This window comes from Festucalex cinctus, chromosome 10 (genome assembly GCF_051991245.1).
Source record: "Festucalex cinctus isolate MCC-2025b chromosome 10, RoL_Fcin_1.0, whole genome shotgun sequence".
Taxonomy (NCBI): domain Eukaryota; kingdom Metazoa; phylum Chordata; class Actinopteri; order Syngnathiformes; family Syngnathidae; genus Festucalex; species Festucalex cinctus.
The window spans coordinates 2425354-2440209 of record NC_135420.1 but is presented as its reverse complement, the minus strand read 5'-3'; the positions used below and the strand labels follow the sequence as shown (position 1 = coordinate 2440209).

At 42.0% G+C, this 14856-nt stretch overlaps 2 protein-coding genes across 5 annotated transcripts in view; one reads left to right on the top strand and one right to left on the bottom strand.

The window, feature by feature from the left end:
- Positions 1–14856, top strand: part of orc1 (origin recognition complex, subunit 1) — a 141492-nt gene that overhangs the window by 110384 nt on the left and 16252 nt on the right. For all 3 annotated transcript variants that reach the window (XM_077534645.1, XM_077534646.1, XM_077534644.1), the window contains one exon: positions 7450–7557. In XM_077534645.1, coding sequence (XP_077390771.1) covers positions 7450–7557 — 108 coding nt within the window. The remainder of the gene's footprint in view (positions 1–7449; positions 7558–14856) is intronic.
- On the bottom strand, positions 2313–4982 carry LOC144027257 (uncharacterized). Of its 2 annotated transcripts, XM_077534652.1 has the most exons (7): positions 4691–4982; positions 4474–4577; positions 3789–4039; positions 3503–3619; positions 3169–3340; positions 2603–2751; positions 2313–2497 (listed from the first exon to the last, which is right to left on the bottom strand). In XM_077534652.1, exons 2-7 carry the CDS (start codon positions 4572–4574, stop codon positions 2331–2333), a joined length of 957 nt encoding a protein of 318 aa, XP_077390778.1. In that variant the 5' UTR covers positions 4575–4577; positions 4691–4982; the 3' UTR covers positions 2313–2330. The 2 variants fall into 2 exon arrangements, with proteins under 2 accessions (XP_077390778.1, XP_077390777.1); XM_077534651.1 differs by having other exon boundaries at positions 4474–4981.

The window sequence follows — 14856 nt, the reverse complement described above, 5'->3', positions numbered from 1 at the left end:
CCATTGCAAAATTCTACTGGAATAAAAAAAAAAAAAATAAAAAAAAAAAATAAAATAAAATAAAAAAAAAAAGCACTTCAGAAAATCAAATCCAAAAGAGGTCTAGAGGCACCAAATTGTATGCTCTACTAGATTGCTAATCAAATACAATGTCTCATTCTATGGGCACAACCCAACAGAGATACCAACTGTTGGTTGGAATTAGAACAGAAGGATTGCAACAACCTCAGACTTTCAGACTTACCCTTTATTACAACATTGATAAAGCGACACAATTGTTTTTTAAAAAAACAAAAACATTGATTGCCTCCAACCTGACCGCCTGGTGGAATTCATTAGAAATCGCAAAATCCCAGTTGGTGCCCTGCGGGCTCTCCCATCTGGCACAACCCCAACTTTCAACTTAACAATCAGTCCGTTTCATTTAGGTGTGTGGGAGCAGAAAGGTATTACACACCTTCACCATCTTTTCTCAGGTATGTTTATATCATATACAAACTTGGTGTAAATTCTTTACATTATCTAAGTCAAAAATATGGTGAAGAAACAAATTCCAGCACTTCGGGGTACTCTCCACCCGCCTGTTTTAGCTCAAGAACTTACAAAGCTTTGCCTGGTCCAATTTCAGATCAGATAATTGCAGCTCATTCAAAACGCTGCAGCTTGGGTTCTGACCAAAACAAAGAGATCAGAACATATCACTCCAGTCCTTCAGGGTTTACACTGGCTCCCAGTCAGCTGTAGAATAGATTTCAAAATTCTGCTACTGCTACTTACCCCGAGTGTAAATGGTTTTAAATCCAGGTTGAAAACTTTGCTTTTTTTCTCATACCTTTGATTAAGGTCTTGTAAATAGCTTTATTTAATCATCTTTTTTCCCTTTTAATTATTATTATGTGACTGCTGCGGACCAAAGCAGTAGCGGAGCTACTGCTTGCGAAGCAAAGCAGGCGCATAGTACTATCCTAGAAAAAGGCGTTTATTATGTGACTGTCATGTCTGGGTTAAGTTTGAGTTCATGACCTGTTAGAGACCAATGTGAAGTAATTTCATGAAATACCATATAGGGTCACAATAGAAGCATTGAAACACTGTCCAACAAATAAAGTATGAAAAAATAATTTATATGTTATATATTTGACGAAATAATCGCTTTTCCGAAGTTTGAGCTTGTCGGGCGACAAACCCGGAAGTGATACGTCACACCGGGAACAGCGATGGCAGCGCTCCATGCAGACGCTATAGAAAGCCACTCAAACGTCGATTCAGACAGCGATATCAGCGATAGTTTGAGCGAAAATGAGGAGAACCAAGTTTTTGAAGAGTTGGAGGAAGAGGAGGAGGTTGGTATTTTATACGTTGGACCTTACATGTACGAGCCAGATGCTAATCAGGATGCTGATAGTGCGCCCAGACGACCTGACATGGAATGGAGACAAGACTCGTCGAGATTACAAGATTGGTAAGATATATGTAAGCAGTGGTATTTTTTTTTTTTATTTGAAGATGCCAGCATTTGGACATAATTTTATATTTTTGTCTGACGTTTTTTTTTTAAAATAAATAAATCGGACTTTATGTTCAAGCAGTTACTCAGTACTTGAGTATTCTTTTCAGCAATGTTTTTTTTTACTTGTACTTGAGAGATTTATCAATGACTATTTCTTACTTTTGTACATGATTCAGTCCACGTACTTGTATATTTTGAAACAAATGTTTTCATAAACAGAATTATTGACTGATTGGTATAGCAATACACTTGTTCAATAACATTTCTGTTCATGGTGTCATCGCTCAGTATTTTACTATTTATTTTTTATTTTTTTATTTCAGGTGTACTTGTGGTAATTGCCAGCAAATGCCTACAGCTGTAGAATGTGTTTGCTGCCATGAAATTCAAAAAGTAGTGACTGTACGTCTACAAGGAGAGGAACACTTCAATCAGGTACTGGACTGCATCACTGATCATCCTGGATTCAATGCTGTGTGCCTGGACCCATATGGATTACAGGTAGCATGGATGACCTACAAGCAACAGTACAGAGGCAAGGCATTTGATGGGCCACAGGATGCCAAGTATAGACATATTGCCTACAGACAATTTGTGCGCTGGTGCTGGAAGTTTCTTGGTCTGGACAACCGTGTTGTCCTTCCAGCATGTGCAGTGTCTTGTATCAGGGCACATTTTCCACCACCAGGAGAAGACGAGTCAGCTTTATTCAAAGGGTTTCGTGTTTCACAGAGAAATGTTCCAGAACTGTGATTTGGACTAGTTACATCATAATAAAAATAAACAAATGAGGACAACTTAATACAAGGGATGTGATTCTTTATTTTCTGAGGAATCTCGCATGGTGCTCAGCAATAACATTTGATTTTTCCGGTCTGTTCACTGCTGCTGTAAGAAATTGTGGGTCGACGACCACATCACCGGTTCTGTACTTATTTGGAATGTCAATCAGTTTCATCACCTCTGAAAGGCAGTCATTCACATAGTCTGCAAAAAAAGAAAAAAAAAATTGGGATGATAAATATTTGGGCGACATACATACTTACACTAAGTAATGCATCTGCCTGGAATTGTTTTTGTTTCATAACTTACCATAAGTTGCATCCACCAATATCTTTCTCAGAGAATAGCCACCACTCTTATATTTGGGATAAACGATGCAGTAGGAGTGTATTCCTTCCTTCGTCACTTTCTGTGGTCTCCCAGCATTTTCATTATAATGCATAGCAGCGAGAATGATTCTGGAATTGAACAAAAATTGCCTTATTAACAAATTGTCACATTGTGATGAAATAGCTTTATATCTCAAAGTTCTACATTTCATCCTTATGTTCTACTAGTCATGGACAAATCACACTTGAAGAAGCACATTATATATATATATATATATATATATATATATATATATATATATATATATATATATATATATATTTATTTTAATTTTTTTTTATTTATTTTTTTATCGATTCTTTGAGATGGCATTTTTGGTTGAACAGATGCAGTGGAAATTTAATAAATTTCCATTGCACTAGCTGTTATGTTTAAGCCATGAGCACCATCTAGAGGAGCCTCAAAGCAAGTGCTTCATTACGTTACTTTCCCCCCTCATCACTATAGTCTCCATTTCATACATATCAAAGTTTTCTTAAACGCACCTGCTTTTCATTCCTTTGTACGAAAAGTTGTACATCTTTGGGGCAAAGTGATTCACCACACTGTGAAAAGCTTCCACACCACTGGTCTGTCCGAGGTGAGACATCTTCATGACATCGTTGACAAACATGGTCTTTGTCAGGAGTTCCACCACTGCGACATTGACTTCGGTACCTTCAAATGAATTTCATTTCCTTAATTAGTTATAAATGTTAGTTGGCGTGTTACAGATGTTTGGTTGTTCTACAGATACAAGGTATGACAATATTTCTATGTGTTGACCGTCCCTTTCCATGTCACTCTCCTCTTCACTATCTGTGTCAACCAGTGACATACAGGCTTTTTTCCTTTTGGGTTCTGTTTGGCCCAAGTTGCATTGTATACCAATGGACCGGTAATTTGCCCTCTTCTTGCATTTCTCACATGGAGGACAATACTTCAATGTCTGCATCACTGAACAAATTGAAAAGATAAACATGTTTTATAATCAACGTATGTATATGATTATCACTAATGGCAGTCATTGTTTCAGTGACCACCATTTCAATGTCTGTATCACGGCCATCCAACACATTTGAATCATGCAAGTACATAGTGACTAAAACAACTCCACCTAACTTACTTTTATCCACATTATGTGGTGGCATAACTTCATCATCTTCGCTGTTAGAACAGGATTCATCCTGCAATAACTGACCCTCGTAATCAGCCATTTCTTGTTCAGAGGCAGCTGCAGAGGTGATAGCCTCAGCTACGGCTCGCTTCCTTTCTCGGTTAGCTGCTGCTGCACGCTGGGCAGGTGGATTTTGAATCTGCTGCTGGTCTTGTGGAGGCAAGTGAATTGTTGGGACAGCAGTTGCATTGAGCAATAACCTGCAGAAACATAAGGAGACACTAAAAATATGCTTCGCTCATAAAACCTATAAAACCAACCAGCATTTAAATATATAATAAAAAAAAATACTATCACATTTCATCTAACCCTGCCTTACCAAATATTTAATTATTTAATGACTCATAAAATGCAGTACGATTGACATATGATTGGCAGTTTTTCAAAAGGACGTGTTATGTTCTTTCATCAACAAAGCAATGCTGCCAACCTATTGAAATTTACTTCCAGAACAATTTGTCTCACTGCCATTATTACTCATCGTTGATATGAAAAGCACCGAGACGTTAGCTTTCGGTTAACGTCGCTAGCTTCTACTGTTCATTCCACAACTGTTGGAAGCTCTGCTTTGTCAAAGTCATCAGTGATCTATCCAAAAATTCCACGTGTTTTCAAAATAATTGTAATCACTTACTTTTTTGCAAATCCTTTATCATAAGCAGACTGGTTGAGGAAGCAGGCATCTTCGAAGTGTTTGTAACACAGAACACTCTTCGACGATGGCGTGAAATTCATTCGCTTCGCGCGAACGAAAGTTGTCCATTTACGTGCCCTGTTATCTTTTGGCCACTCGTACAACTTTTCTTTAGCTTGAGAACAATATATCGCCACACATCGTCGAGTCATCTTACCGAGTAGCAATGCAAACAATGCAGTTCAATGGCCGACTTCTCTCGCAACTTCCCAGTGTGACGTCATTTCCGAAAATTTCCGAAGATTGTCGAAGAAAAGCATTTTCGTTGTCAAGGGCGTTGCTATGGGTTAAACTAAGAACCTGAAAGGGTTGCGTTAAAAAAAACAACGAAAATATGCTGACAATGGTTTAGCCATTGGTATTACTCAAAAACATGGTTGGCCAACCTTACTTCACATTTGGCCTTTAAGTTGTGAGGTCAAGTGTCTGTTTTGAACTGATGTAACCGTGATATAACCATCTAGTTTCAATTGGTTTGAGGGTCTATGATGTTTGTCAGGGATCTTTTATGCTATATGATGTTTGTTGTCGTCCGGAACAATCTCTAATTACCGGGTTAACCGCCAATCAGAGAATTCCATGTCAGTACTAGTACTCACATGTCTAGCCACAAACAATGAGATTGATTGACTGTCTATTTAAGGGTCTGAGAATTGTGTGTGTTATGCTGGATTATTTTCCACCTGTCCTGTGTACTGCATCTGAGTTTCTGCCTCTCGATGTGAATAAATAGTTCAAACCTTATTTGTGTCTGCGCCTTGGGATCCAACCTTCACCACACAACAGTGACTGCTGCGGAGCAAAGCAGTCGCCTCGCTGCTGCTTGCGAAGCAAAGCATAAAATAATTGAAAGAATTGAGGTATAGCGCGTGTTGTTGGTTGTGCCCAAGAATTTCCGAGTAGAATTGTGATCGCTAAACACACACAAAAAAAATCAATAAAAATTTACCCCAACAACTGTCAGACGTAAGACATCCAGATATGACAGACAAGGGCATATGGTGGTAAAGGATAGCTTGTTGGAACTGGAGAATGTCAGTGTCAGTTGCGTAGGTCGATGTTTTGAGGGGAAGGAAAACCACTGTATCAGGTTGGCTCTTTTTCCCGTCTTTTTTCAGCCCTCTACACTCAAAGCATCTTTTCAATTGAACATTAGTATGTTCTTCAACATATATACCAGTGAATTTGGCATCAGGGATATCATCCTCCGACAGAATTATTAGGTTTAGCTCAGTAGACATCTCGCTCGTAGACTGTTTACATGCCTATAGCATGACTGGCCCGTCGAGTTTGACCCCCTCGCTAGACTCATGAATATTAAGTGTGGTGACTGGTATCGTGCGGTACGCCACTGAGGGGCAGTGCAAAGGTGGAAGTGCATGTATTTGGGCATAGCCTATATATCGCAAACATAACCGGAAACAGAGTAGGTGTGTGATTTACGGAAGTGCCGCCTCCTCCGTGGCACATACCCCATAGTTTTAAACACGATGACCTTTTTGGGGGCGGCGTGGCTCTGTAGTATGGTGGTCATCTCTTAACCCAGAGGTTGTGGGTTTGATCTCATGCCAGTGTGACCATGTTGATGTATCCTTGAGCACGACACTGAACTGACCTCAACTTTATTTATAAAGCGTCGTTCCAAAGGGAGGGACCGGCAACAGCAAAGGCTCGATCTCCTCTAACCCGGGATTTACACCAGATGCGGCTGCGGTGCGGTTGCGGTGCGTTCCGGCGACACAACCAATTAGATTCCATTCATTCGAATGGTGCAATTTACACCGCTTGCTTGTGCGTTGCGTGTCGACTGTGTCTCAGCTGCGGCGTGCCGCAGCCTTTCCGCAAGGATAGACCAATTTTCTATTTTTGCCGGATGCCGCATCGGTCGGCCTCCGGCAAATGGCAAGCTAGCGCAAAACACATCGAGCGGGACAGGAAGACCGACGCAGTTTCAAAATAAATTTCCGTTACCTTTCAAAATAAAACACTCGCCAGCTCCTATTTCACAAGCATGTTAGCAAAACGTGATATGGGCGTAGCCTGGAGTTAACGTGCAAGGTGCTCATTCACGGTTTAGACACCAGCGAACATGGACGAGGAGAGGTTTATATTGGAGGTGGAAATCCACAAAATAATAAAAGTCCACCTCTCTTTCTGTTTCTCTGTTGAGCACAGACTTTCTCTGTGTTTGTTGTTGTTTTGAATGCCACATGATCGCGCGTGGTCACGCGAGACACAGCGGGAAGTGGTCGGCGACGGAGCTGCCGGATCGCAGCTGTGCGGAGCCGGTGTGAGTTGGCCAAAAAATGTACGCGTCCGTAGCACGCAGTTAAGACGCACCGCAGCCGCACCGCACACGCAACGCACACGCAACCGGTGTAAATCCCGGGTCAGCCTCCGCTTAGCCCTTGGTACCTCCAATTGAGTCTGGTCTGCTGACCTGAGGCACCGGGCAAGTGTGTAGGGGTGTAAGAGCTCAGCGAGATAAGGTGGGGCAAGACCATTGAGAGATTTGACAACAAATAAAATAATCTTAAAGTGGACTCTAAATTTCACGGGCAGCCAGTGAAGAGAGGCCTGGATAGGTGTTGTGTTCCCACTTACGGGCACCAGTTGCTCCTGCTGCTGGGTCATCAGTAGGTGAATGATTTGTCGAATGTAGAGAACTTTGAGGGCCTTGTAAGGTGGAAAAGCACTATATAAATGAAGTACCATTTAGCACGAAATAATACATGAATTATGGCATTTTAAATGTAGAAATTATAACTTTTTTTTTAACCTTTTATGTAACACCTTTCTATACACTTTTACTGTGGGCAGAACAATATGTATATGTGTGTATACTCTGTTTGCAGTAAATGTATTTTCACGGTGGTGTTGAATTTAAGTGCAAACATGTTTTGACTGTTTCTACAGAAACTATCTAGTCAGAAGGCTACAGCTGACCATGCAGCTTCTCTACTCGACTTGCGATTCAGCAACCCTGCACCCAGAAAGGAAACCACTGTGCTGTTGGTGGATGAAGTAAGAACATTATTTGATTTCAAGTACTTGTTTGATATTGTGGGGTAAAATATCGGATAAATATTTCTGGTCAGATGTTTATACACACTAATCATGGAATTAACGTAATTTACCATTTTTAACGGAAATTTATGGGGGGGGGGGGGGGGGTGGGGGGCTGTTAAAAATTTAAAATTGTCCCTCAACATGGAACTTACTTACTTTACTGACTTATAAAACATGGATCTTGGTTCAAACAACCAGATTTTACTGCATGTACGCTCCTGTGCATGTTTGGTCAAGGTTGCAAAGACCTTTGCTGGACACTTCCAAAAAGCTTTTATGGTGGTAAAGAGTTTTTCAAATGTGTTGGGAAAAAAAAAAAAAAAAAAAATCAACTATATTTATCGTAAGACTGTAAGGCGCACTTGATTATAAGCCGCACCCAGTACATTTCTAAAGGAAAAAGCATTTTGTACATACATAAGCCGCACCTGACTATAAGCCGCATGTGCCCACATTGAAACATGAGATATTTACATAGAAAGACGGTACAAAGAAAGAGTTTTCAAAGGTTTAATAATATACCTTTGCTTTTCTTTCCAAACAGTGCAGTAACAGCAGCAATACGGTTGTAACACAGCACTAACAGGGCTGGTTAAAAATAAACATACCAGTTAAAGTCACTGAGACTGAGGCTTCTTTCTTGTATTTTCCATGATGAGGGTCTCTTCATGCTAATTTTATTCATGCACAAAGCGGCAAGTTACATTAAACTTGCGTCTACCTCGATATATTCCATATTCCATATATTCCACCTGTCTGTTCAAGTGCCCCTGGCAGCCATCAGAAAAAATGCATATATTAGCCGCATCATTGTATAAGTCGCAGGGTTGAAAGCATGTGAAAAAAGTCGCGGCTTATAGTCCGGAAATTATGGTATGTTCCCTGTTGAGGGCCAACCTTCAATTTATTTTTTATTCCCGTGAATTCACATGGTCCGTTTCAAACTTTGAAAATTACCAGAATTTTGCAGTCCTAGACCATGACTAACCACTGTTCAAAAACCCCATGATGAACAAAAACAATCACAGATGTTCTCCATTACCTGGAGGTAAGTCACCTGGCTCCTTCTTGTTGCCTGCTGGCCGAGCCTGCACCCACGGGGCCCGGCCGGGCCCAGCTCAGAGTTATGATGTGAGTTGCCCTTTCACCTTTAGGAGGGATGATGGGGGTCAGATCCATCAGGACCTTGGCAGTCTAATTAACTTCCAGTCGTGCAGCCAATTGCGAAGTCATGATTCGGATCGGATCACAGATTTGAGTCAAGAATCGGATCATTTTTTGGATCAGAAAAAAAAAGAAAAAAAGACAAGTAGTACTTTGTCTTCATTTATTTTCTAAAACGCTTTTGCCCAATACGTTTTAATAAAATCAACCCAAAATGTCTACTATGGGGACACAGCAGGACCACATTACGCTGATTTTAACCTCCTCCACTGGCTGCCTGTACGTGTTATTGTCTATTTTAAGATTCTCTTATTTGTTTTTAAATCTTTAAATGGCCTAGCACCAACTTACCTCTCTGAGCATCTCCATATTTATGCTCCTGCCCGGTGCCTCAGGTCGGCTGACCAGATGCTCCTTGAGGTACCGAGGTCCAAGCGGAAGCTCAGAGGTGATAGAGCATTTTCCGTCTGCAGCCCAAACTCTGGAATAGTCTGCCTTTTAGTATTAGACAAGCCCCCTCACTGTCCACTTTTAAAACTTGTCTTAAAACCTATTTTTATTCTATGGCCTTTAACCCCTGTTAACCCAGACTTAGCTCTTTTAGTGCTCATTTATTTGTTTTACTCTATTTTATATCAATCGATTGTTTTATGTTCACTGTAAAGCACTTTATATTCAGCTGCTGTTTGTTTGTTTGTAAATAAAATTGGATTGAGTGAGTTAATATGGCCATTTAGGAATACAAGTTTAAGTGCAATATGCGGCAGATACATTCTTATTTTATACATGGTCCATGTATAGACGATATATTCCCAGGAAGGTGTGAATTTTCTAAGCAAGTTGAAATTTAAACGGTGTAAATCGGAAGTATTATGTGGGAGTTGTTTGATGCCAAAAAATGTGAGCAGAATAAAATGCTATAATAACTAGACTAAGTGCAATTTCTGGAGAAATTGCGTGGGAATGCTGAAAGCTGAATGTTAATAGCCGAATGCTAAGATGAATGCTAATAGCTGAATGCTAAGCTGAATGCTTATGAAGGAAATTGAAGGATAAATCATGTTAAAATTACAAAGTAATTACATAACTAGTAATTACTAGTAATAGTAATAGTATTAGTAGTAGTCATATTATATAAGTTGTGTATTTTTTTTTTTAAGCCGAGGGGAATAAGCTCTTCTTTCGCGACCAAGATGACGTGGCTTTGCGATTCAAGCCGTGTTTGTGAGGGGGGTTATTCTGTGACGGACCGGTGAGTGGAAAAATGGAAAAACTTTTCCTACGTTGCCGTGAAACGCTAAGCTAACTCCCAGTGAAATGTGTTTGACTCGACAAAACGGCCACCACCACGCCGCAGCGAACTGGTCGTGCGCATTTGTGTGATTCATATACGCTTGTGAATGTCTATAAGCAATCGTGGTATTCATGGCAGGCCAAGAATTTTCATTCCAAGTGTTCACGGCAAAATAACGTTTGCAGGAGATTTGCCGGTCGCAGCAAAATAACTTCTGACTAATAGAAAGTGACTGTCACACAATTAAGCAGCTGCCAAGTGCCACACGAGGGAGCCAACTAAATGACAATATTGCAAGTATTTCTGTAACATTATTGTTGCGTTTACCTTTGTCTATCCGTGACGCGCTGAATCCATGTTATTACTCTGGTATCCATGAACCGTGGCGTCGTTTTGGCCGTCCCATTCACTCGGCAGTCATGCCGCTGTACTGATCCATGAGCGTTTAAAAGTCCTGATGTATCTTTGCACCTTTTACAGACTTTTTGAGGGTCGTGTGAGCATTTTAGCTGTTCACCTCACCAACCAAGCTTGGCAGTAATAACGTGCATGGTGGCTTGGTGACTCCGATTCAAAGTTGTGCTCTCTTCCTCTCCCAAATGTTTAGAAGAGCCTGTACCTCTGTCCTCTTATCCTTTCGCATTTCCTCCATTTTAAAATAGTGCAACCAATGAGGACATAATCGTAATAAATATTGTAAATACTGTACGAGTGTAAATGTACGCTTGCAGTACAAGAACTGTATGCGCAGTTAGGCTAATGGCGGCTGTGCAACACACAAACCAAATTCAAATCAGACCAACCAAACAGGAGTCATTTAAAGAATAAATAATACTCTGTCCGCCTTCTTCTCACTGAGGTTTGCAACACACTCTGTGTGGCAGCATAAAAGGTATATATATATACATATACATATATATATATATATATATATATATATATATATTAGGGGTGTCACGATTCGCCAACTCCACGATTCGATCTAAATTTCGATTTTGGGGTCACGATTCGATTTTTTTTTCGATTTTTTTTTTTTTTTTTTTTCCGCTCCCCCACTTTATAACACAGAGGCATATGCTTCTGTAGGCTAAGGCTAGTCTATGATCATTGGTTCTATTCATTGTACAGTAAATCTTATTTCAAAAGATCGGCTACATATAGGTGATGCAATTTCCATATTATTTTTGTGTAAATTTATGTAATATATGATAATTGACATTAGGCAGGAATGATCAAATTCAAAGAATTTATTTACAATATAAAGTTAACCGTCTTGTTCTTACTGAAGTGTAAAATAAAAAATAAAAAAACAAAAACAAAAAGTCACAGTGGGTGCCTGCCATCTATTGACTGTTTTTGGTTACAACAGTGTGCTGTGCGTTCCTCTTAAAATAATGTGCAATGTGCAACAACAACAAAAAATATATTGTATCCAAAGTCATGGAACAAATACAGCCTGAACAAACTATATCCCAACATTTACAGTTGCTGGGCATACTGTAGCGTGGTTCAAGTACACTAATTAAATGTTTGAATCCAGCGTTTTCCAAGGCTGCAGGTCTGCTGCTATAAATAGACCTATGGATCTGGCGTTTCGCGCGAGCTGAAGTGTGTGGAAGTTTCACTGTAAATGAGGATGAAATAGTTGGTTGGACCGTTGTTTTCCCACTTCTAGTTGAATTTGATAAATCTAAATCTTTGTGATGCCTGCGTAAATGTCCCGTCATGTTTGTCGTGTTTCCCGTTGTTACGGCTGGCGGCTCGGGCCCGCCGCCGGCTCCGCTCCCCTAGTATGTATGTGTGTGTTTGTGTCGGCTGGTGCCCGTATAATGGTACTTCAGTTTGAATGCGCCAGCGCGACACTCTGATTGGAGGACTGTGCCAGCGCGACACTCCGATTGGACGACTGTGCCAGCGCGACACTCCGATTGGACGACTGTGCCAGCGCGACGCTATTGTGTATCCGTGTATTATACCCCTATTGGTTATTGTTGTTTCTCCTCCGTTCTGTCAGTTCTGTCAAATGCGGTTATTATTTGTTCACCTTCCACTTTCACTCCCTTGTCAAACCCCTGCCTGAAATTTCAATTAAAACTACTCAGATGTTAAAGTCGACCCGTGTTTATCTACTCTATATTTTCTGTTATTGTGTTACTTCCCTTCCCCTTGACGAGCCGGGCGTAACACCGTGGCCGAGTACAGTACGCGCACATAGCATATCTTGCAACTGTGGTCTTTTTATCGACAACGTGAACGTTGTCGACATAACTCACCGGGAACGCAAAATGTTTCCAAACTGGTGACGAGAGAAGCGGGAGCGGCTTGAAGCACCATTGCTGTGTCTGTCCGCGCTTGCCATCATGACTGCAGGAGAAGTCAGCTAACAAGTGCCGTTAGCTAGTAGCTGAATGGCTGCGTCTCATTTGCTTTCCTGGGAGGTGGCGGTGGCGGCGGTGGCGGCGGGCGCGGGGGGGGGGGCATCGAATCGTGTGTCCTCTCTTCTATTTCGATGCTCGAAATCGTGACGTAATTTCGATCGATTTCGATAAAAAAATCGAAATCGTGACACCCTTAATATATATATATATATATATATATATATATATATATATATATATATATATATATATATATATATATATATATATATATATGAACTGTCATGTCTGGGTAAGTTTGAGTTCATAGTTCATGACCTGTTAAGTTGGGAGGTCAAGTGTCTGTTTTGAACTGATGTAACCGTGATATAACCATCTAGTTTCAACTGGTTTTAGGCTCTATGATATTTGTCAAGGATCTTTTATGCTATATGATGTTTGTTGTTGTCGCAGCAAAAATAAATAACTGCTGACTAATACAAAGTGACAGTCACATAATTAAGGGGCTGCCAAGCGCTACACGAGGGAGCGAACTAAATGAATAAATATTACAAGTATTTCTGTAACATTATTGTCGTGTTTACCTTTGTCTATCCGTGACGCGCTGAATCCATGTTATTGCTCCGGTATCCATGAACCGTCGTGTCGATTTGGCCGTCCCATTCACTCGGCAGTCATGCCGCTGTACTGATCCATGAGCGTTTAAAAGTCCCCTGTCAGAAAGTTTCAATGCCCACCTCCGGCAGCGCTTCTCCCTTGTTCTTGGGGAGGCGGGGGACATTGAGTCAGAATGGGCCATGTTCCGCGCCTCCATTGTTGAGGCGGCCAATCGGAGCTGTGGCCGTAAGGTGTTAATGTTTTATGTTATGGTTGTTTTTTGTGTTTCTGTAAAGCGATTTGTGACAGCTCAGGCTGTTTGAAAGCGCTATAGAAATAAACTTGAGTTGAGTTGAGTAAGGTGGTCGGTGCCTGTCGCGGCGGCAATCCTCGAACCCGCTAGTGGACACCACTCAACTCAACTTTATTTATATAGCACTTTCAAACAGCCTGAGCTGTTACAACAGCGGTAAGGGATGCCGTCAAGCTGAAGAAGGAGTCCTATCGGGCCATTTTGGTCTGTGAGACTCCAGAGGCAGCTGACAGGTACCGGATGGCCAAGCGCAACGCTGCTTCGGCGGTTGCTGAGGCAAAAACTAGGACATGGGAGGAGTTTGTGAGGCCATGGAAAACGACTTCCGGGCGGCTTCGAGGAAGTTCTGGTCCACCATCCGGCGTCTCAGGAGAGGAAAGCAGTGCACCATTAAAACTCTGTATAGTGGAGATAGGGTGCTGCTGATCTCGACTCGGGACGTCGTGAGTCGGTGGGGAGAATACTTCAAAGACCTCCTCAATTCTTCCTTTGAAGAAGCAGAGTCTGGGGACTCTGAGATGGGCTCTCCTATTTCTAGGGTCGACGTCACTGAGGTGGTTGGAAAGCTCATCGGTGGCAGGGCCCCGGGAGTGGATGTGATCCGCCCGGAGTTCCTAAAAACTCTGGATGTTTTGGGGCTGTCGTGGTTGAAACGCCTCTACATCACGTGGACATTGGGGGACACTGCCTCTGGATTGGCAGAACAGGGTGGCGATCCCCCTTTTTAAGAAGGAAGACCGAAGGGTGTGGACCAGCTTAACACCCTCAGCACGATCCTCGAGAGTGCGTGGGAGTTCGCTCAACCAGTCCACATGTGTTTTGTGGATTTGGAGAAGGCGTTCGACCATGTCCCTCGAGGAGTCCTGTGGGGGGTGCTTTGGCAGTACGTGGTACCGAGCCCCCTGATACGGGCTGTTCGGTCCCTGTACGACCGTTGCCAGAGTTTGGTCCGCATTGCCGTCCGTGAGTTGGATTTTTTTCCAGTGAGGGTTGGACTCCGCCAAGGCTGCCCTTTGTCACCGATTCTGTTCATAACTTTTATGGACAGAATTTCTAGGCACAGCCTAAGCGGTTAAGGGGTATGGTTTGGTGGCCTCAGCATTACATCTCTGCTTTTTGCAGATGATGTGGTGCTGTTGGCTTCATCAAGCCGTGATCTCCAAACTCTCACTGGAGCGGTTTGCAGCCGAGTGTGAAGCGGTTGGGATTAAGATCAGCACCACAAAATCTGAGACCATGGTCCTCAGTCGGAAAAGGGTGGAGTGCCCTCTCCGGGTCGGGGATGAGATCCTGCCCCAAGTGGAGGAGTTCAAGTATCTTGGGGTCTTGTTCACGAGTGAGGGTAGGATGGAGCAGGAGATCGACAGGCGGATCGGTGCAGCGTCTGCATTGATGCTGACTCTGTATCAGTCCGTTGTGGTGAAGAAAGAGCTGAGCCAAAAGGCAAGCTCTCGATTTACCGGTCGATCTACGTTCCAACCCTCAACTATGGTCACGAGCTGTGGGTT